Source organism: Neodiprion lecontei, chromosome 4 (genome assembly GCF_021901455.1).
Source record: "Neodiprion lecontei isolate iyNeoLeco1 chromosome 4, iyNeoLeco1.1, whole genome shotgun sequence".
NCBI lineage: Eukaryota > Metazoa > Arthropoda > Insecta > Hymenoptera > Diprionidae > Neodiprion > Neodiprion lecontei.
The window spans coordinates 4,260,685-4,284,131 of NC_060263.1; the positions used below are offsets into that span (position 1 = coordinate 4,260,685).

The 23,447-nt window shown below is 38.4% G+C and overlaps 3 protein-coding genes and 1 long non-coding RNA gene across 8 annotated transcripts in view; 2 read left to right on the forward strand and 2 right to left on the reverse strand.

The window, feature by feature from the left end:
* Positions 1-3,144, forward strand: LOC107227826 (transmembrane protein 161B). 2 transcript variants are annotated; one of them, XM_046737139.1, is made up of 11 exons: positions 1-567; positions 640-743; positions 847-1,102; positions 1,189-1,268; positions 1,366-1,581; positions 1,666-1,782; positions 1,871-2,011; positions 2,089-2,263; positions 2,339-2,435; positions 2,524-2,684; positions 2,746-3,144. In XM_046737139.1, exons 2-11 carry the CDS (start codon positions 676-678, stop codon positions 2,863-2,865), a joined length of 1,431 nt encoding a protein of 476 aa, XP_046593095.1. In that variant the 5' UTR covers positions 1-567; positions 640-675; the 3' UTR covers positions 2,866-3,144. The 2 variants fall into 2 exon arrangements, with proteins under 2 accessions (XP_046593095.1, XP_015524573.2); XM_015669087.2 differs by having other exon boundaries at positions 1-538.
* LOC107227825 lies at positions 3,120-7,433 on the reverse strand. Its single transcript, XM_015669085.2, has 3 exons — positions 5,034-7,433; positions 4,182-4,651; positions 3,120-4,089 (listed from the first exon to the last, which is right to left on the reverse strand). Exons 1-3 carry the CDS (start codon positions 5,716-5,718, stop codon positions 3,943-3,945), a joined length of 1,302 nt encoding a protein of 433 aa, XP_015524571.1. The 5' UTR covers positions 5,719-7,433; the 3' UTR covers positions 3,120-3,942.
* Positions 5,796-23,447, forward strand: part of LOC124293974 — a 25,466-nt gene continuing 7,814 nt past the window's right edge. The window contains exons 1-2 of the long non-coding RNA XR_006903840.1: positions 5,796-5,806; positions 23,339-23,352. This is a non-coding gene — a long non-coding RNA (uncharacterized LOC124293974). The remainder of the gene's footprint in view (positions 5,807-23,338; positions 23,353-23,447) is intronic.
* Positions 8,114-23,127, reverse strand: LOC107217748. Of its 4 annotated transcripts, none has more exons than XM_046737140.1 (7): positions 22,895-23,127; positions 18,064-18,207; positions 17,793-17,954; positions 16,990-17,166; positions 15,203-15,472; positions 9,225-9,451; positions 8,114-8,867 (listed from the first exon to the last, which is right to left on the reverse strand). In XM_046737140.1, exons 1-7 carry the CDS (start codon positions 23,082-23,084, stop codon positions 8,745-8,747), a joined length of 1,293 nt encoding a protein of 430 aa, XP_046593096.1. In that variant the 5' UTR covers positions 23,085-23,127; the 3' UTR covers positions 8,114-8,744. The 4 variants fall into 4 exon arrangements, with proteins under 4 accessions (XP_046593096.1, XP_046593097.1, XP_046593098.1 ...); XM_046737141.1 differs by having other exon boundaries at positions 15,275-15,472; positions 22,895-23,125; XM_046737142.1 differs by having other exon boundaries at positions 15,335-15,472; positions 22,895-23,123.

The window sequence follows — 23,447 nt, forward strand, 5'->3', positions numbered from 1 at the left end:
CATTTTTTAAATCCCTCGTGTATTCCGTCGAATCGAAACGAAGTAGATTCTCTATGTTTCAAATTTTACGATTCTTCGCTTTCTGGATGTCTTTTTAAACTGCCGTACAAATGCTAGAGCGCCTTTTAACCCGATCCCAATTTTTGTTTCACAGTACGTTTATGTACAAAAATACTTTTCGGTTCGCCGCAGTCGCCGCAGTTATCTCAAATGGAGACAATTTGTGTGAAGTTGAGCGATGTGTTGCTATTTTTAATTCGAGGGGCAGGGTCCGGAGTATTTTGAAGCTCGCTTCAGAGACGAGGCGAGAGTGAGAGGCGTGCACCGCGGCCGCTGACGGTAACAACACTTAGTCGCGTGCAGAATAACCCGGAGCTACGAACAGCCGGGTTCACCGTTCAGCGCGGCCGAACGTCTTAGGCGTTAATTATTTTTAATAAGCGTTAATTGGCCTCGTTGACTCGGGCGACCTAGATGTATTCTTGGTAGAAACGAATTAGAAGTCGTCCGTATCTTTGTCTCCCTTCCCTCCGACATGGCAAGTAGCTTAGGAGAAAATTTATCTAGGTTAGGCAAGATCAGGCTACACGTAAAATTTTGATGTTTACATTTTTCATAAATTATTACCTTTTCCATTAGGCTCTTCTTGGCGCGCAACTGGTCATTACTCTCGTTATGGTCAGCGTGATACAAAAACTTGGACCTCATTACTCGTTTGCTCGATGGATCCTCTGCTCCACTGGGTACGCATTGATTTTTCATTGCCGATTTAACCGCCGGTCGTTACTTAGAATTCAATCGTTGAATCACATCTGTTCGATCACTTACCTCAGCGAAATCTTTCAGTCTGATACGATACCTCTATCCTACCGATCAGGAGCTCAGGATACTTGCTGGAGTGCCGAAGGAAAAACCAAAAAAGGGTAAACATGCTGAGAATGGAAAGACGCCCGACGTGTTTCACGTTCCTAGGAACTTGGAAATCAGCCTTGAAAGCGCCAAGGTTTCGGCTCTAGATGTTATACATCTGAAATTTTATACTGAATTTCAGTGGCTACTAGACTTCTCACTGTACGCGAGCTTGGTTTATATTCTGACCGAGGTAAATTTATGCTCTGCACTGAGACGCCTTGAGAATTGGTAATTATAATCACATAATTGATTGATTCATTAAATTTTTGTCATCAGGTTTACACGTACTACTATCCAATGAAAGAAGAGTTCAATCTTAGCATGCTATGGTGTGCTTTGGTTATCGGATTCTCACTGTATCCTTTTATTCAGTGGCACCGAAATATAATGAGCAATATTTACAGACATGCTTAAAGCATGCCTTCTGACAAATTTCCTATTCACCACAATTAGCAAAACTCTACTTTCCCTTTGGGTGCAGTACTTTAAAGGTGAAGAGAGCGTCGGGGAAAGGTCCACTTGTATAGTTACGGGATTCGCCTACCTCCTTATCGCCATGATGGTTCTGATCGTTGATGAAAATACTCTTGAAATTGACCTCGAAAAAGCCTATGTTAGCTTCAATCAAAGTGCGTCTGTTTTTTTGGATAACCAAGGTCTCTCGTCTACGTGAGTTAACAACTATTGTTACCCCTGATATCGGTAAAGCATTACTAAACAAACGCTCACATCGAATATTGAATTTCTTTTCAGAGGTCCAGCCTCCAAAATCGTTTTAAAATTTTTTTTAGCCCTTTGGTGCGGACTCCTTGGATCGTTGTTTACCTTTCCAGGGTTAAGAATGTCCAGAATGCACTGGGACTCACTTAAGTACGTCAATGTCAGTTCTAGAAGAAACTCTGAAGTTGCTTTTATAAGTTTTTGAGCAACATACACGCCGGTATTTTTGTCGTTGCAGGTATTGCAAAGAGAGAAGATTATTGCAGTTGCTTTTAAACATCAGTTTTGCTTCCCCCTTTATTTTGGTAATATTGTGGATCAAACCTGTGAGCAGAGATTACTTGACTGTTCGAATATTCGCCGGTATGAACGGCCCATTGTGAGTATTCGTTATCAATCCGGAAGTTCGTAAATTTTATTTTAACAATTTCAGTCAATCGTTTTTTCTGTTCGTAGAATGAGCGTCCAAGCATTTGAGAGCATGAGACTGGCGGCTGTGGTGATTGCGGTAATTTTGAGATTATGCTTAATGCCATTGTACCTGCAATCGTATTTGAATCTCGCCAGCCAGAGACTGGAGGACCAGAAAAAAGAAGCCGGCCGAATAACAAACACCGATCTTCAGAAGAAGGTGTGTTACAATATTTCACGAATCTTATGGGTCGTGACATTACACTCGCAACAAAATATACCGCAATTATTTTAGATCGCCGCGGTATTTTACTACATGTGTGTAGTAGCTCTGCAGTATGTCGCTCCAATCATCATGTGCCTCTTTCTTGCTCTCATGTATAAAACTCTTGGTAAGCTCCAGTTTTACCATTTCACCTTTTCTCGGGCTACAAACGCTTACCGACATATCTTGGATACTGGAATTGAAACTTTTTCCAGGCGGTTTTACTTGGGAAGGACTTCTCAGAGATGTACCGATCGAAGAGTGTCCCGCTGATCAACCGCCGAAAATTGTGTCCCCAATTTTTGACGACGATGACGAAAAGACTGTCGTTCAAACAGCACAGGAGTTTCATCTGGCTCTCGATTCACTGAAACAGGTGAGTCGTAAGCAAGAGGCGATTGAGAACTGTTTGACAATTCTTGCCTCTTTATTCACAGGTTTTCACGACTGACGTATTCAGAGGGCTGCTTGGATTTGGGACGTGGTGGTGTTGTTTTACGTGGTTTGCAAGTACATCTATGGGCATGGTGTATCAGTCCTACTTCGGAAGCACTTGAACAATAATTTATGGCAGGCCTAGATATTAGCGCTCAAAGACCGATCACCAAAAGACGAAGTGAAATTAAATTTCACTTGACAATTTGAACTACTCGTTTTTATTCATCATAATTTATAAACCACTGTTTACCGCCCGGTAAAAATCATTGTACAAAAGTCAAAACATATTACTATAAGTCACTGATGTATAAATATACAATGTATAATAAACAACGAACATAGTATTTATAATGACAGTTTTGAGAAAAGTAAAAAATAAATTGAAACTCACATGCAAATATTATTTTTAATATTATTCTTGTAATCGTGTGAACATAACGTACTTTTAATTTCATTCATAGTTTTTATGAAACTAGTTTTCAAATACTTGTCTCCATATTTGAACCATCTTCGGGCGTAAGATCCAAAGAGCTATCACTAAACGAAAATAATTAAAAAATTTTCATGCACTCTCTACCAATTGTGTATTAAACTATGTATCGTTTTTCTGCATTACGATCTTGAGAGCATTAGTTTCACTACAAACATTCGTACATGAGCCATTGTGTGAATTTTTGATGACTAGTCAGGTTGCGCCTAATGATAGACTATTCGGTTCGCGATCTGACCCACGATAGATTTTAAAAACCACCATCAAGAACAGAGTCTGTGAGTAGAAAATATTTGCAAACACGTGCTATACTAAAATCCACGTGAAATATATCTTGAAGTTCAATTAACGGACATGGTTTAAAACGGAAAGTCGATTGCGAAGAAATCCAAGATTCAAATAGCAATGGTTTCAAAATGACAGTGCTTTTCCTCTTACTTTCTAAGCGTAAAAGAATCAATTCAAGCTCGGTTCTGTACCTGTACCGACATTGGGATTGTCGGTAAGATGTCGGTACAGGAATCTGTATCCAGACATTGGAGGTGTCGATATGATGTCGGTAAGGGAATCTGTATCCAGAACCAAGCTTGAATTGCTCCTCGCGAATGTTCAATTTCTGATAAATTCTCTCAAGCTTAACATCTCAATTAATTTTCAGGTCCTCTGTGAAAAATACAATTTCCTATTCTATTTCATTCATTTTTATCTAGCTATCCGCAGATGTTGAGTTATAGATATCAAATTGTTCAGTTGTAGTAGACGGGGTGGTGGTGGGTCCGAAGTTTGTCGTCTTTCGGTCCGGTACGTAAAACTGAATCAAGATAATGAGGTACGTCGTGATGACGCCGACGAACTGCGAAGCGAAAAGACAACTGTAAACACTGACGGTTGATATTTTGATGAATCTGCACTAATCGTAGGGAAAATTTGAGGATTCACACTTACGCCTTGCAGGAGCGCGTTGTTGAGTTCGAAAAAATGGCAGGCACTGAAAGATACGGAATTTTGTTGCAGCTGGGAAGAAAAGTGAGCGATTTCATTCTGCACGCAGGATCCTTCGTAGGTTTTCGCTTCCGGTTGATAGCTCAATGACCGTCTGTTATTATGTACCCCGGTGTTGTTGTACAGACGTTTATTCGTTAGCTGATTGTTCTTAAGTCCGACTTCGTGGATCAGGATTCCAGTCGATATCGCCTCGCGGCAGGTCAAAGTGCACGCGAAACAATTTAGAGCAAACTGAGTCGCGTATACGATCCAAAGCACGTTGTTTATCATTATAAACTGAAACTTCAATTCCACAACTCCTATGTAGATCCTGAACAGCGTAGCCAAGACCATCATGAACGAGTTTGCCGAGCTCAAAAGCAAGTGCATACCGTGAACTTTGTTCACTATGCTGACCAGTCCGCAGATTTCTGCAGAAATTAATGATCTACAGAATTATCGCTTTCAAGTTTTCTGTTTCATTGTATTCTGGTAATACTCAGAAGCATCTAAGCGGAAATCAGTTGAAAAAAGCGCACTCGGGAAGGAAGTTGCTGAGCTAAAAATCGATACTTTTTATTCATCTTGTTAGGGGATAATCAAAAATTTTGCTGTTTTCTCAAAACGCTAAAAGCTATGCAGCAGAATAATGGATAATGACTTCAGATTTGAGTTATCCCGAGCATCTAAAACCACTTATACACAAAAATGCAGTCAAATCCCGAATATTTTTAATCCAGACCTATTTTGACTGGACAATAAACATCTCGTTCAAAATATAAAAACCCAAAAAATTGACAAAAAGTCACAAACCATGATGCAGCTCCCTCAGTCGTTGGATCTTGAGGACGATCCACGGTGCAGCGTACGAGTCTCCGATCTGCTTGATGAGTCTATTGACGATCTTAAACCTCTGGTGAATCGTGCAGACGACGATGTCGAACCAAAAGTTTGTGATGAGCGACTGGGCTACCGTGTAATAAACGAGCAGATCCGAGGTGTATATCTGCGAGGGATCGGTCAGCTTGTAGTACAAGACGTGAGACACGGCTGAAACGGGACCCATAAGGATGGTGAACCCAAGGGCAAGTCCCAGCCTGAGTTTGATGGAGCGATCGTCGAAGGATGTTTCCCTCCGTATTTTCCTGTCGAGGTGATCGATCCTCTCGATGAATTTCTCCCAACTCTTCTTATGGATCACGCCGAGAAGTACGTAGTAATAGGACGTGACGTAAATGACGGCCTTGTTCATGTAGTACATTATCTTGTACATCTCGCTCCTGAAGACGTTCCCGAACGAGAAGAAGTCTGTTATCCCGTAGGCTATTATCACCGAGCATACCGTGAAGTGCAAGACCCTTATCAGTATCGAGCACTTCTTCCAACCACCAATCTCACAAGCTCCGGTTCCCATAAGCCAGCAGAAAAAATTCAGCGCTTTCAGCGTCTGTTTGAACGTTTTTGGCTCCTTGAAGACGACGTCTATGTCCTCCGTCATTTTTAAGAGTAGTGTTCAGACCGGTCAGAGCTCAGCATTTTCACTGAGCTCTTCTGGTAGGATAATTTTTCCTCGACTTCCCTTCACGGTTATGCGCAATTCTTCACCGCCATAAAGCTTATCCTCTTCACTGATCTGCAATTCTACGTTACACACATGCAACATGAATCTTTTATCCCCACACATTACGAGGATTAAATTTTTTTTCCAAGCAATCTGTTATTTGTTCCGAGTACGGCTGCAAAAATCGTCCGATTTTTCAACGATGACTTTATACCGTGAAATCTGGTTCCTGTAGATTCGTGTTACTTTTACAATGCAAAATTGAAAACGAAATTTTAACGGCAACAGCTTTCAACGTGTTTTCATTTGGGGGTGAAGATTTTCACACCGTGATAACGCAGTAATCAAGCTAATTACTCGAGACGAGTGTTACTCCTGAATAATAAAATAACCAGATTCTTGGTAAACTGGCAAACAGTGTAGGACTTGACTAATTGTTTCGTAGAAATAACGAACTTCATAAACCAATAATAGAAATACACATACTGCTTTTTTTTTTTGTTTTTTTTTTTCTCATTTACTTTCGTTTCGAATATCATTCATCGCCATATATAACGCGCTTCAGCAACGGTTTAATATAAAACGAGCTTTATTTGCCCAACGACTATATTACAATTTATTATACAATAAACATTTAAAATAGGGGTTAAAACGATAACAGCTCATGTATAGGTATAATAATTATTTGATAAACGTCATAAAGTATTTACTGCGTATATATACACACATATATACATATTATTGTTTACACAATATATGCATATATGTATATTTATGTAGCTGAAATGATATGGTTACGAACATTGCTTACGGCCATTGCGATATACCATATATATATAATGTATATGTATATGTATATACATATATTATATATCCAACCGTCTCGATATATATCAAAGTGATTCGGGCATTGCTCGAATTTACAATAATTGGTTTTCCCCCACTTTGGTTATTTCATTGATATTTTTTTTTATTTTCTTTTTCTCGAAAAAGGCAGCACAAGTTACTCGAACGATATATTATTATGAATAATTGGTTAGTAATTACTCTGTGGTTACGCAATACATATCATTATACATATAAATACTGTTGTATAATTCGACCTCATACTATAAAACGATTTATTTATATTCTCATGCATTCCGAGTCCAGCGATCGAGGAGATTCAGTGCCGTTTTAATTTCTTCAAATTTCTCTCGATTGCTGATATTTTTCCGGAATATTTTCCCGTAATACGATAAATTGTTTACTTGGTGGTTGAAAAATCGCAGAGCTGTGAAAATTATCGTTATTCTTTGTATCAACATTTCTGCCATTTTCAGAAAACTTTACCGCTAAAACGAATAAATTTTAGCTAAAATGAAATATTTGCAAAAAATATCGGAAAAATTTATTCGAACGGTTAAATGCTATTCTAAAAAAATCTAGGCACAGTTTTGTCGACAAATGATACATGATCGCGGAAGAAAGTGCTTCGAACGGTGATCTAAGATTTAAATTTAGCACGTCTTTCCTCTTTATCACTAGACGCGTAATTTCGCCCGTTTAAATGAACTCTGTGAACATTAAATATAGCAGGTCGAAGACGTTGAACGGGGATATTCGTAAGCTCAAAAATCTTCAAGTCTGATTATTACAAATACTCAGGCTTTGAAATACGCTATAAATATACTATGTATGTATTATAATATAATTACGTAAGTCTTTGACACCACGTGAACGGGGTTTTCAACAATGCAATTTACATATCCTATAACGTTCTCAAAGAAATAAATAAAAAAAATTGTATCTGCCACTGCGTTTTCCGAATTCACAAACGAGAAACGGAGAAAAGGTTTTCTTTTTTTTTTCGTTCCTTTTTTTTGTTTTTTTTTTTTGTTTTTTTTTTATTCAGTAAAAATTACTCCACACCGAATGTATAATTTAAACACCAACGTTTTATTTTTTTTTTTTTGTTTTAATTTTCATAGTTTTGTTTTGTTTTCTTTTTTTGTTTTTTTTTTTTTTTTTATTCCAGCATAATCCATATAAATTCTCTCACTCCACGCGATTTCTACCGCAAACGAATGAATAATGTCACTATACGGATATTGTTAAAAAATTTCTTTGCAATTTTATTATACCGTGTATAATTCTATCCAAAATCGTTAGTCGCACAAGTAAACTTGCAGGTTAAAATGAAAGCTAAATAATATTTTATATAATAAATATGCGGGTATAATAAAGTATACCTATATAGAAATACATTAGAGTATTATACAATATAATTGGACTTAAATTTAATCATAGTATATAATGTTCGCGTTTTTTTTTTTTTTTTTTTTTTTTATGAGCGAAAGAAGCTACGATTGGACTTGCAAAGAATCGTCGATGAAAATCCGAGCAAGTCATTCATAGCGAAATTCTTTTGTACATAATAACGCACGTTTACTAATTTGATTTTTGATCATTTCAATGTCCGCCTTTCTTCAAGTTAAATATCTAACTACAAGCTTGTATTATTATTACTGCTCTTTCTGTTATTCGAAATGGTTAAGAAAATCGAGAGCCTTCGGATTATTTTTAATGTAACCGATAATTTAATTTTCATAGACGAATGACAGATTATGTAATTAAAGTATTTATCGGGAAGTGCGTGACACTTTTTGATAGAATTTGATTTCTCCGGAGAATATAAATATAAGAGCTGCGTTTCGTTTTTGTTTTTTGTATTCTGTTTTTTTTATCTTCTTCTCTCTGCCACAAATATTACAATATATTTTATCATTATTACTATTCTTTTATTCTTTCTTCGAGTGCATATTTTTTCAGTGACTCGAAACATTCGCTCAGAATTATAGTGAAAAATTCTCTCTCTGCGTGTGTGTGTGTGTGCCTGTGTGTATATATATGTATAGTAGTCCTATTTAAATTATCAGTTATTTACACGAACCGTAACTATCGCAGCTTTTAGTCTTCTTCAGCTATACTTGAAAACTGTCGGCTGATGTGCAAGGCCCGTTGTAGGTGGATATTGCATTCGCTTCTTTAGCCAACGGTGGTGTTGTTGTCGTTGTTCCTGACGTACCCGACGTTGTTGGCACTTGCTGAAATTCACGTGATTCGAATTGGCGTTCATTTGGATTTTTCAGTGGTACGGGATAGCGACAAAAATTCAACAACTGTCAAATTTATGAACAATTGCACGTCTTGCAATTGAATATACTACTTTTGCATTTGTTTCGAGTCTTAATGTTTGAAAGAACAGTTGGTGGCCACCTTTGAGGAAGCTAGTGATAAAAAAAACGATATTCCGACCATTCTATTTCTTTACGTCACAGTACTCGGACTTTCTACGTTACTAAAATCCATAACGAAAATTTTTCTTTCGTTAAAAATTCTATACCGCGGGTCTTGTACAATTCTTTGACCCTTCTGTATTTTCAGCTCGACCGAATCCTCACCTCGGCAACCTCGTCCACCGACGGAAGTAGTTCGTCAGTTGAATGCGGTGTCCTGGGGCTGGGAGTTGGCGCAGACTGTTGCTGTTCCCGTTGACGTTGCAGCCTGAGTTCCTGGAGAGCGAGTCGATGTTCCTTCTCGTTTCTCTCGCGTTCAAGTCTCCGGGCGCTGTAGCTACGCGCGGAGGATGTCGAGCTGTGAATCGAGGCTAAGCTAGGTCGACGAGAACCTGGTGGACGAACAAGACGATTTTCTCGGTCAGAGATCAGGCGGAGCTGAGGCGATCTGTCGATTCATCTTTTTCCATTCGACGACGTGGTAGTCGAAAGGGAAAAGGAAAAGAGACGAAAACGGCTGCGTGCAACGTTTAATCCACCGAAAGAAAATTCTAGTTATGGTTACTATGTCTCTTCATTTTTTTCAACCTCAACGAATTACTTTATAGTTCTGGGTAGAAGATGAAAAACGAAATTGGTTACAAAACTTGAAGTAGAGATATCAAACTTTGACGAAATGTCAAAGTACAAAGTTCCGAAAGGGCGTAAATACGACATGTCAAAGTTCCGGAAGTGCGAAAATGAGAAAATTTAAAGATCCGAACACATTGAAATTTTGAATGATCCAAGATTTTCAGTTTTGTGAATTTCTGGTTTGGTCAAATTTCACCATTTTGATATCTCTTTGTTTTGGATTTTCGATATTTTTACTTTCGGAATTCTGATCATTCTATTTTCGGGTTTTTTCATTTTTTACACCCATTTTTTGAATCAAACTACGCCCCGTGAGTATATTTTAATATTTGTAATTTTACTCGATCGGAACTTTGCTTAATCGTAATTTGAATTTTCGGAATCTTGCATTTCGAAACTTTGAAGCGTCGGCTTTCCGACCATTCGAAACTTTGTTGTTTCGTCAAAGTTTGATTTCTTTCATTCAAATTTCGTCACAAAATAATTCGGATTAGGCAATTTCGGAACATCAACCCGACCCTGCAATGAAGTCGAATGTTTCATTAACCAGAAAATATAACACTGACTACAATAATTTATTGCATTGAATAGTTACTAATTCTACCAAACTTTCTTACGAGTCGAATAATATCCAAACCGTTGTTGAAACGATACCAATTTTATTAAAATCGTCTGGTAACCATAACGAATAAAAATTTTCTCACAGCGCGCTTGCGTGCTTTAGTGCTAAAGCGCATGGATGATCAGGAGCTGAGCTTAGCGCCATAAAACTATGAGGATATAGTCGCAATAACGATGCTCTCTATCTTTACCGATTACTCATGCAAATTCGATACGATTTATTACGACACGTGATCCAATGTATTCAGTTAGCCTTTATTTTTGGTCAGCCTCGAACGAAGGTGAGCTTAAATTTTCCTTATTCGGTAAAAACGGATGCTCGGTAATAGGGTTTAGGTATAATGGCCTCTGGCATTCGGCCAGACTTGTAATAGAACTAGATCGTACACTTTGCAGATTTTGAAACGATAAACCAAGTTTAAAAGCTCCGCGGATTTTTCTTCAGGGAAATAAATTCTCTGCGAAATGCGAGTCGAGATATGTACCCGATTTATCTTCTCGAATCTCCAGCAGATTTTTACAGGAATAGAACACGAGAGGAAAAATGAATAAAATTTGACAGGTGGATTTTATCCATCCGGATTTTAAATTTTCCCTAGCGTTCTTGACTCGTCTGTAAAATTCATCACAACGTTCAATTACGAAGATAAGTTTCCGGCCCTCGGAAAACTATTATAAAATGATCGATAACCACATTGACTTGTGAAAAAAGAAATCGTCGCATGCGTCATTCATGCCAATAATAAAATAATATTGGGCAAGTACAAAGTTTGAAGCTGTATAAAGAGAGGATATCGTGCGATGAATGAATGCAGTATTTTATCGTGAACAGTGAGACTGGTGTAGGTGTGTGTGTGTGTGTGTTTGTAATTATTGTGTATTTATACGAGTCAATAGATTAATTAATTTTCATTTTTAAGGAGCAATGAATAAGTGAAAAAATTTATCTTACAGATGCACGTACGTATGAAACTTTTATTCTATACTGCTTGGTTTGTCAAAGTAACAAAATGCGATATAGATTGCGGTTTTTATTCAAAGCTGGCTTTGATTGTGTTAGATAAAAACGTAAAGCATTCAACGCCTAAAGCAATTAATGTGCTCAAATATATAATTCGAGTTGTCTAACCCCGGACAGGCACTAAAATAGTTTAATTCTTATTTATTTTAAAAACATTTGGGTATTAAAATTAAGTTTTTGTCAAATTAATTTTGAAAAAGCTACAATATCTGCCCTGCCAAAGGATAGATTCCCGATCAAACCGCAGTCTGAATCATATTTTTAATTTCTGTGCGGTTTTTTGATCGAATTGACGATAGTAAGTTTGTCGTGTTTCGGTGACCCAAGTGTAAAAACATACGTATCATAAATAATATGAAACAACGATTGTTTCTTTCATCAAAGAGATAGGAAATCTTGCAACTGATTTAACGAACGCAAAAATTGTTGAGTTGTATATGATAAATAACGTATAATATAACTATATATCATTATATGATAAATTAAAAATTGTTAATTGAATTGTGGCTAATTTTTCATGCGAGGCTATCATATGTATATATATATATATACCCTAGGGTGATCCTTACTTGGGATGTTGATGATTTGTTTTCCGACCACCCCCCAAATCAACTATAAATAATTCAACAACAATTTCCTAATTCTTTCAGATTTTTATATCAATTCTAACCCGTGCCTGTAAATGGATGGATATCACCGTTTAAAATACACTTGTCTCAGACACATTCTTAGCATATATTTTATTGCAAGAGTGACGATGTTCGAATCAATCTGTAATTGCGAAGATTTAGCGAGTATTAGTACTACTATCTGAGAAAAAATTCACATCATCGTACCAACCAATCTCGACGAATTGCACACCCTAGAAATTTGACTTTTTATTTTTATTTATAAGAAATGCAATTGTCTATATTATCTGGTATGATGATGTGAATTTTTTCTCAGATAGTAGCACTAATGCTCACTAGAACCTCACATTCGCGGATGTTTTCGAACATTATTACTCTTACAGTAAAATATATACTAAGAACGTGTCCGAAACACGTGTATTTTAAATTGTAAAATCCTTCTTGTTACAGGCACGGGTTACAGTTGATATTAAAATATGAAAAAAATTGTGAATTATTTTTGAATTATATATAGTCGATTTGGTGCGGTGATCCGGAATAAATTCGTCAACATTGTAAATGAGGACCACCCTAATATATATATATATATTTATATATATAATTAAAATAAATATATATATATATATATATGTATTACTACAAGTGTGTGTGTGTTTATGCGTTATATCAGATATGTGTATAAATTGCGAAATATTAGTATATTATATATGTGTATGTAAGTATGCGTTATACGGTGCAGCTTAGACTATCTAGTGCGAAATCGCATTTCTTCAGCTATACTATATGTATCTTGCATTTCTTACCGGAACAAGCGATCATTTTCTCTATTTTTTTTATTTGTAGTTTTTTTTTTTTTTTTTTCTGTGTGTGTTTTTCGTACTATCGTTCCTTTTCTTTATTTCGTGCGTTTAATGAAAATAGTGGCCGCTGCCATCTTGCCCTCTCGTTACGCACTCTAACGAATTTTCAAATTCTCTCCTGTATACACGTGTGTGTGTATTCGTAATGCGGGGAATTGATTTTTTTTCCTAACAATAATTGTGCTTCTCTGTGTCGATATGATATATTTTACCGTTGAAGAAAGAAATAGAACTATATGAGAGAGAAAGAAAGAAAGAAAAAAACATTCGATCCGATTTGAGAAACGCGCGGAAAGAAACGAGAATGAAAAAAAAAAATAAATAAATTACAAATATATGAGAAACATTGCTCGGAGGAAGGGATTCGTTTTTTAGAGCATATCAATTTAAACGAAAATTCGTATAATATTATACAATTGTTGTGTTCTTGTTGGCGAATGAGGTGGTCCAATAGGTGTGTAATGTATGGAGTTCGTTAAACGACAGGGAACAACGCAAGCACATCAAATAAGGTACACGATTCATGTGTGAAGTATAACAGGTATGACGATATTATGCAAAAGGTATAGAGAGTGGAATATTAACGAATCAAACATCGAGAATACGAGGCACCACATTACTGATATATGATAAAAAAGCTGACAAACATCAAAGTGTGTTTAACCGGGACAAGGCAATTTGTATTTCCGAAGTTTTTCTGCTTTCTTTGACTTATTGTTTTTCTTTTTTTTTTTTGTCCTTTACTTCTCAAACAACGAAAGTGTAATTTCAGTTATTTATAAGGCACATGTATAATATGCACACACGTATGATGCACGGTGGACAGATAACAAGGACACATTATAAGTGACAGAGAGCGTGAGTGAGAGAAAAGAATTATCGTATGGATTGATGGGATTAGTTTACGGGATCGAGGATATGTATTTTTTATGGCCGCAGGACGATCTGCGGCCAAGAAATTATAATATACCGAACAGAACCGGCGCGTCGATCGGTGGAAAAAAATCCCTTTCGTTACTTTGGAAAAAATTCAGCAGTACCATGTTTCATATATTGAAGCAAATGAATTGTGGAAAATTTTATGACTCGACAACGAATTGTTCAATTTGATTCGGGTATGATTTACTCGTAATTTAGTAGATCGACTTTTATCTGCATCTTTTTTTCACAAGAAAGGAATTACCAGAAGCATTTTTATTGGTAATAACGTAAACAACATATTTTTCAACGAGAGAATAAACTCATTTTATAACTAGAGTCACGATTCGATTTTTCTTTTTTTTTTTTTGTTTTTTTTTACAAATGGTAACTTTTTGAAGTTGAAATTGAATTTTTGCTCGAACACGTACGACTCCTTTTACTTTGAGTACTCTTCGCAAAGATAAATGATAGTTCAGCAATATCCAAGAATATTGTCTTCAAATTTCAAATGAATCGGTCGAGCAGATTTTGCAATTGTCGATAACGTTATTGTCAATAAAGATGCATTCCAACGATTGAGTCTAACGAAGAAAAAAATGAGGCTGAAGCTACATACGATCTACATAGTTCTTGAATGAAACAAACCTGAAACGAATTGAACAATTGGTTGTTGAGACATAATTTCCCGAATATCCCTTCAACCCTTTCAGTCACGCAATTTAGTTTTTCAGTTTACCTGAAAATCCCAAAAGAATTCAGGATTTTATATGGAATATAAGAAATGAAAAATAAATAAAATATAAGTGTGCCATTATAGCGGTTTCTGTGACCGAAAGGGTTGCCAAACCAGTAGGTTGCCAATTTTGTAATACACTGAGAAAAATTTCATTTGTTAGTAGCTAGAAAAATGCAATAAAACAAGTATCGTTGAAAAAACTGTTTGAATATTGTTGGAATTACGAAAAACGAGCTACGCGTAACGATTCTTTTTTGGTAATTGCAATGCAAAATCGGTTCGTTCGGTTTACTCTACCTTTTTAGTTGAACAAGGCTTTAACATCAATTTATCGTTGCACAAGCATTAAATTTTCGCAACAGTTGCAAGAAAATCTAGCAACAGTGATCGTAATGAGAAAGAATAGCAACGGATACCAGACTTTCCGGTAACAGCTATAAAACTAATTTTCATTTTCTACCTAGAACGATATTTTTCGATTGCGGTAAAAAATGAAAATAGTTTACGACCGAGCGTTAACCGGAACTAAAAATTTCTCTCCGTGTACAACGACTAGAAGAATTGATAAAAGCTTGTGGCACTTGAGCTTGCTAAAAAGTGGGCTTGCAAGAAGGTTATCGCCGTAACGAAGGGGAGTTTTTTTCCGTCCGACGCATCCTGATCTGGCCGATTTATTTTCGTGTCGATAGTCGGAGGGTGTGAAGCGAGCTACGAGGTTCTACCGAGGCCGTCCGAGGATCCCTCAGCAACGTCGCTAAGGGTCCGTCGATGCCTGTTTCCACCGTTTCCACCACCTTTCGTTGTCGCTTGGAGGTGGCACGATATAAGCAAGATGGCGGCGGCCCGGGCCGCACCTGCTCGCGAAGCGGGCACCAGGGGCCCGCGACTTCCGCCGCTGCTCGGCCTCCTGGAGAACGCAGAGGCCAGGGCGCTTCCGCTGCGTTGGCTAGATCGCGAGGACGGCCGACCTCCGTGGAGTGTCAATGGTATACCTGCAAGTCGATTATGGTATTCGATTTTTCTCTACCTGCCGCTTAGGGTGCTTCATTTTTTTACTTGTTTCCTTTCCTTCTCTCTTTCTCAAGGTACCACTGAAAAAAAGAAAAAAAAAAAAAAACAACTTGTCGCAAGACCCGGAGGAAGTAGGAAAATATTTTGATGTCGCTGCCAATTATTTATTTTTATGTGCACACCTTACGGACTTCTATAAATTTATAAATCAGTTTATCTTTTTTTTTTTTTCGCATCGTGGTCCGATTAATCATTGTTTATAAAAATCAGTACTCGAAGTGAAACGGGGACGTCAAGGTGATGCGACACTCCTGTTTCGGTGGCAAAAACTGTTATACAAATTTCTACAGGACGATTTTATTAATATTTCGGACAAACGACGAGACGTAAAAAAAAAACAAAAAACAAAAATAAACTAATGTATTTGTAAGTCCGTAAGGTGTAGAGATAAAAACAAATAAACAATATTACAATAATTGGTAGCGACCTCTAAATATTTTCCTACCTCCTCCAGGTCTTGCGATAACTTATTTTTCAGTATTTGTCACAAATTTTTCGAGTGGTACCTTGAGAAAAAAAAACTTTCAAATGCACCACCCTACTGCTGTTATCCGCTTCTTGCACGAAGCCTAAAACTCGACGCGGGACACGCGGTGAGGCGAATATCCCCATTGCTTGGCTGCGTTGTGTGTTACTTTATTTTCTTTTCACGTGGACTTCGATATTTAGAGATATATACGTTGATGTCAAAATCGACCAGGGCAACCCATAAAGAGGATATTTTGCTTTACACCAAGAGTCGATATAATTATACGTCGATTATAATTATTTTTTCATTGTTTCAAAATTGTATTCATGTACTGGAACATTGCTACATTTTACCGCAGAAATGTTCGGATAAGAATTTTCCTCTAGGTTGTAGAGTCAAGCGATAATTTGATCAGAGATATGAATCTGTTGTTTGATTCGTGTTTATTGCTAGAAAAAAGTCACGTTTAATCGTGATGAAAATTTCTTTTATAATCTAATCATCATGAAAATCGTGTATCATTGTGATTTGTCTAAATTGTAAGTATAATAGCATTAATCTTGACCCTGGGATGCATGTCATGTCAATGTATAATAATTATACAGCTGTCTTGTGATCCGAACCGTTTTATTAAATAATAATAATCAAAGGACAACGAAACGTAGAAAAAGAATAACTTCGGTGAAATTGTGTTGTAATATCTGTAACGTCAAATATTACATTTACTCGCGGTAAGATATTCGAAAAATATCAAAGGTGAGTAATATTTCCCCGTTTGTTAATATAAAAATTACAAATACATATTATACATACAGATGTATAAAATAAATGTTCGGTATATGTATATTGTATATATACATACACGGTATAACGACGTCGACAAACGCAATATGCAAACGACACGACACGCAAAACAGTTTGAAATCTTCTCTAATACAACTGGTTTACATCGAAGGGTATTTTACTTACCCGTATCGCTTGAGAATAGCATGGGTGGTGCGTGATTTGCGTTCGCGTAGTGTCTTGGTCTCGTATATCTCGCCCTGCTGAATAGTTTCAGGACAAAGCAGATTAGGGCCGTAAAGATCGCTAGGCCTGAAGCGACGCCCAGCAGCGTTGGTACGTCTGTTGTTATCAGCACCAGATCTGCGCGGGGAATCAGGATATAAATAGCAACTGTGTGATTATAAATTAAGCCAAGAGCAAGCCAGACTGTAAGAAAAAAATTTACCTAGACTTCTATTACAGGTACACGATCTACGGTTGCCCGTTCAATTTAACACAATCTGATGTCAATATCACACTGGATGTTCGATGTCAATTTAGCATCATATAACGTCAATCTAACATCATTTGATGCCAATATCACACCAACTGTTTGATGTCAATTTAGCGTCATATGATGTCAATACAAAATTATCTGATGTCAACGCCACACCAGATTTTTGATGAAAATTTAGCATTATATGATGTCAATACCACAACGACCATTTGATGTCAATTTAGCATCATCTGAAGTCAATTTAACACTTTATGATGCCAACATAACATCATTTGATGTCAGTTTCGGATTTCAATTTGACACTAATTAAATATTTCAATCTAACATTCTCCAATGTCAATACAACATTGCATGATGTAAATCCTATGCTATTATACGATGTCAATGTGACACGGTCTGATGTCAGTATAACGTTATATTATATTAATCCAACCCCGCAATATCTGATATATAATCCTTAATAATTTTCACACGTAATGCAACAACTCACCCTCGGCGCAGAAGACTTTTTTGCTGGGCCGCGATAGCGCGACTCTGTGGTACCCCGTTTTGCACTCGCAAATAGCGTTGTGCTGAACCTGGGTGCAGGTCGCGTACTGATCGGCAAACGTGCAGGTGGCCCGATAAAAGCACTGCTCACCAAGTTTCTTGGCTGTGAACATAATACTTGGAGGTTTAGATTGAACTTGCAGCCGGCCACCGAAAGCTTTTGGCTGTTTTTAAATGTTTGAAAAAGAAAGAAAAAAAAAAAATACTCATACGTTTGGCACATCCTTTCGCAGGACCGAGCCTGACTGGGAAGAATTTTTCGCACTCGCAATGAGCAGTAATTGGATCGCAGAATACATGCTGAAGTTCCGGATTGCAGGTGAGGTCGCACGGTGAGCCAAGGTATAGTCCTCTTTCTGAAATCAGAAGGTTTCCAGATTACTTCAGCTCCCATTCGGGTGAAATTTGTCATTGTTGACGTTTCGTGGATCAGTCGAGGTTCCAATGAACCCGAAAAAGCTCCTCCATGAATTCGTGACGCCACAGCTATTGCGCTCAACTTTTTGGAAAGATAAAGAACGGCTTCTCTGCAAGCTTTGGACGTCACATCGGCCATTGTTAAGGTGTTATCGAAAACACGATAGCTGTGCGCCAGTCTCGTCGAAGGACAATGGAATTTAATTTTCAAGCACATCCTCGCGTTTTGCTTATCGATGACAGATCTCAAGAAGGGTGAGAGATACCGGCTGCTTTTCCATTGAATTCGGCTCGAGGCGCGGAGAGGAATTTTAGCCCAAGGCACAAGGTGACTTCTGCGCTTCTTCATATTCGAGCCGTGTCTATTGTCACTTAGGAGACTCAATTTTGCGACTTTTAACCGACTTGAAACGGTGCCAGAGTTTTCTCAGAGTTTCAAGTTTGAAGAGGCGGATCAGCCGGGGGAAAAATTCCCTCTGGCGCAAGACTCTCGGGACTTTTGAGCGTAAGACGATCCTTGTATGTGAACTCTGGTCTCTGGCACCGATTCCGGACTCTCTCTCTTATCATTGGAAAAAGTTCTTGGGCTTCTTGCCCGGGTTTATCTGATTCCGGGGGCGGTGAAGGCGATGCGCCTTGACCTGGTAATAAAATACCGACTTAGGTACCAGTTGGCCAATTATTAAGTCGCGTTAATTACCCGAACTTAAGGAGGTTGGGCTGCCAAAATTTGGCGCTTTTTAGTAATTTCTTCAAGAGATAGTCGTGCAGTGATTATTAATCTTAGTATTGTATTCAAATCGTTATTGAAAATACAGAAATAAAAGATATTGGAGTTGTAAACAAATGCTTCGATATATCAATACTTTATTTAAAGTTACTCCGAGATGTTAAAATATCTAGCATCTAGATTTCTTCGATTTTAATCTATAATAATACCATTTTATTCGGAATTCTATTTTCTACAATAGGTTGCTGAAATTTTTTTCGTTTTCATTTCATTACTCCAATGGATATTACCATTTGTTTACAGTAATCTATATCGTTTCAAATTCTGTAATATCAAACATTAAACAATGCCAATATCACTAGACAAGGGTGGTTCAGTGAATTCATCGAAAATAGTTTTCTGAAGAAAATTAGCCATCGTAAAGTATGATAAAACAAATCTACAGATTGTTTTGAATCACTTTGAAGCGATTCGAAATCAATACGTCGTTATCTACGATCTTTTTGTTCGTAATTTTAGTACCTATTTGTCTATTTTTAAAGGGCTTTTTGTTGCTCACGAATACAACAGCGTAATGAATATTCAACGCACGAATGTATTTCAATAAAACTGATAAAAATATGTCGCGTTTCGAAAGGTGAATTTGGTCAATAATTGATACTACCCTGCATTCCTTCCGTGCCGAATAATAAATATTTGTGCATACCGCGGTACCCGTTTCAAGTGGCTCTTCGAAGCTCGTGCATTGCGGCAGTTTCGTGATTTTTATTTTTTCTTCTATTTTACCGCAGCAATTAAATTGAGCTACGCCCCGGTAGCAGCAAGAAGGAGAACTCCACGTTTTCCATTTTTCTCTGCTCTGCTTTTTTCCGGTTTTCGTCGCTCTGCGCGTCATTAAAAATTAAAGTTCAGCCATTCCGAGACTTGGGAATTACGATTAAACGTGACTCCGATATATTCTTAGAGCAGCTTTTTCCCTCAGAGTCTGAAATTTCTCAATTTCCAATTACGTAATCGATGAATAGTCGAGGTGGGTTTTTGTCCTATGCTTACGGCCGAATGAGCGAAATAATCACGCTATATTAAACCCAATTTCTCGCTCGGCAAATTTATTAGCAAACCCTAAAAGCTCGGTGCCGTTGCTTTCCTCTTGAAATCTCGCTTCGCGTCAATATATGAAGCTAATTGCATCGTGCAAAATCGATTTTCGCAGCCACCGGCATTGACCTACAATTTCTATCAAAGATACCGTATCTGAAAGTAATTAAAATACGTTGCGAAAACGACTCGACGGTCAAATCAAAGAGCAGAAATTTCTAACGATAGGAAAAAGCGGTAAGCGCAGCGTACATACGGCCGAGTTGACGCAATTTCCTGGAATTAAGCGTACTTAAAAATCAACCGTCAGATTAGCTTGGAATAAGAGGCGTTAAACAATCGTCTAGGTCAAACGATTTGGATATTATCAACGTCTGCGGTATAAGCCGTGTAAACGTAAATTGGCCGACACGTCCGGTTCGCTTCGCGTGACAAATTGTCGTTTACAAAATTCTTGAGTTGTTCGGAGTGTGGGCGCGTTTATCCGACCTGAGAATCAGCCGGATAATCAAGAGACAAGAATCGCCTGCAGCTGTAGGCATTCGGGATGTGAAAACGCAGTAAACAAACCGTCGGGATCGATTTCCCGAGGGCGTATTTCACTATTTCAGCCTTGGGAAATTCTCCCAGACTCGGAGACACGAGAAGGGGGGAAAACGACGTGTAATAAGAAAACGAGAAAAAAAAAAGAAAAAAATTCTGGCAGGATGTGGCTGTCATATCCAACCAGCGGTTTATTCTACTCTCGAGGAGCCGCGAGCTTGCGCGAAGATGAGTAGGAATCGATGAACTTCTCGTACAAAAGACGCGAACAATGCCGGTTCACCAGAAGCAAAGCCCAATAAATTTTACTTTTAACCCCTGATCAGCTCAATTTTTCCTCTTATACAAAATCACTAAAAAATTGGTTGAGCAAAAATTATATCTCTAATTATTTTACGTCAGACGCTGCAAATTTGTATAGAAAAGATGAAACACTCCCTCACGAGTGGATCGAAAAAGCTTTCCAGCATATTTGATCAACTTGTTTTCATCTTGAGTTCTTGAAAGCTTTGTACACTCGTCTACCGCTATAATAGAATCATTTGCATAATTGACGACTTCCGGTCAGCGTCTCTGGGTTTCGCAGCACAAAATACAACGAGGAAATATTAATACACGTATAAAAAATAGACAATTTTATCCGCCTACTACTAATTCGCGATAAAAGAAAGAAGAAAAATAAAAAATTGCACCGAAAACAACGGAGATAATTTTAAAAATGGTTGAAGACCAAAAGTGCGAATTCATCGATGGATTTAGGACGGAATTTAATTGCAGGACCTTGATTATAACTGATTATTCAAGGAGGTTGGCATTGAGGTTACATAATCAAGAGCCTCGACCATGCAGTTTGGATTTTAACCTCGTGAAAGCATTCGGAAATAAACTGGAAATCGATCCGCAGATTATTCGCTGCACGGTTTTATAGGCTGCACCGATCGATACTGATGTTTCTGTAATAAACTAGGTCCTAAAATCGACCGTATTCGGTTTAACTTTTTCATCATTCACATGCGAGCGAAATAAGATTAAAATTTTGGGTTAATGCCTGAAGTGCTACGAACTAAATTAAATCCGGGGGAAAGATTGATTTCGAGATTTGAATTTCAGAAATCGCGAGAACGGCTGAAAGCTTTTATTTATGCGATTCGTGAGATTCGAGCCGTCGAAATAAACTATGCAGGCATAATCTGAAAATCGTCAACACGCAGCTCGGCGGCAAAAATTGTAATTTATTCGTGCAACGTGCATTTATTCTTTTGAATAAAATAATTCATTCAAAATGATTCCGCTCCACGGACAAAGGGCATAGATGAGTATCATGTGCTTGCATAGGTCGAATTAACACGCTGATTGCACGTTTGGCATTCACGATACGTTGCATACGTTATACGTTGTAGTACTTGCCGCGAGAGCGCCGAGCTTGCAGCATCCATTAAAATCAATACAGAGTGAGTGCGCCTGCAGAGCGAGCGCAAGAGCGCAAAGTTTCACTTAAACCGTATGACAAAAAAATGATACGCAAAACCGAAGAACGATTTTTTAAGCTCGTTTTTATTTCTACTTCGCGGGGTTCACATAATTTTTCGGTATAAATTTCTTTCCATTCAATATGGCGGCAGTTTTACGCTGCAAGCTCGTTGAAAATCTCAGTGATCTAAGATTTCATGGGTTTCCGTATAGAGTTGGAGGTTGAAAATATTATATGCTTCTCTTAATTTTCTGAGAGTCTAATTGCGATTCTGAGATTCATTACAGATCCTGAAACGCGGAGATGATGATGATGATGATCTTCTTTTACGCGGCTACGCGCTGTGTTGCGTTGCTAAGAATTCACGCAACGGTACAGCGCAGCATCAGATCAATTTCAGAATATACCCGAAAAGAGAAAGACGTAGAGAGAGAGAGAGAGAAAGGGAGAGGAAAGAAAGAGTGAGGGAGATAGAGAAAGTTTCTAGTCAGAGGAAATTGGGAGATTAGAATTTTCAGAACAGATTTCCTCAGTAGGAAGAACCGAGATCGTGCTTTTCGGAGCTTTTAGGGATGGTTGATTGGGTCAGGCAGTATTATTCGGGGAATCTATGCACGGTCAAGAGTTCTGTTGATCAGGGTCTGTTTTCAGGCGAAGGGCAAAAAAGCTCGGGAGGATAACAGGAACGTTTGGAAAATGTCCGCACCCGTGAAGCTCCGGGAAGCTCCGAGAAGCACCGTGCACACGAGACAAACAGGGAACGATAAGAGGATCGGTTTCTTACCTGTTGTGTTTGCGTCGATGAAATCCTCGTCGCTGTCCTCCGGTGAGAGGGGTGGCTCCTCGTCGTAGACCGCATCGTCCGTTGAATGCCGAAGGTCATCATCCCCAGGTTGGGGTGAGGTCGGAACGATGAGGAGAACGAGGCAGGATAGCCAGCAGGTAAGTCTCAGGGCGCCGAGAATAACACTCATCGCCCCCGCGGCGCGAGACAGCCCCAGGATCCGGACACCGGCGCATCGGCATCTTCGTGGTCCGCCCGCCCCCTCTCCAATGCGCCCGGAGCGACGGCAGCGCCGCGACGCGTACCGACGACGACGACGACGAGGAGGAGGAAAGCTCTCCCGCCCCTCGTCGACCATCTCGCGGCAGCCTTCGCCAATTCGGAGCGACGCCGAGTCGCCGCTTTGAAGATTTCTGCAAGCTCCGTTGGCGCTGCGCGGCAAAGCTGCTCTTCCGATGGTCGTTGTCACGAGCTTTCGGAGTGAGGTACTCGTGTCGGTAAGGCAGAGAGGTGACCGACGCACGGTGCTCGAGGAGAATTGAGCTTTCGTGTT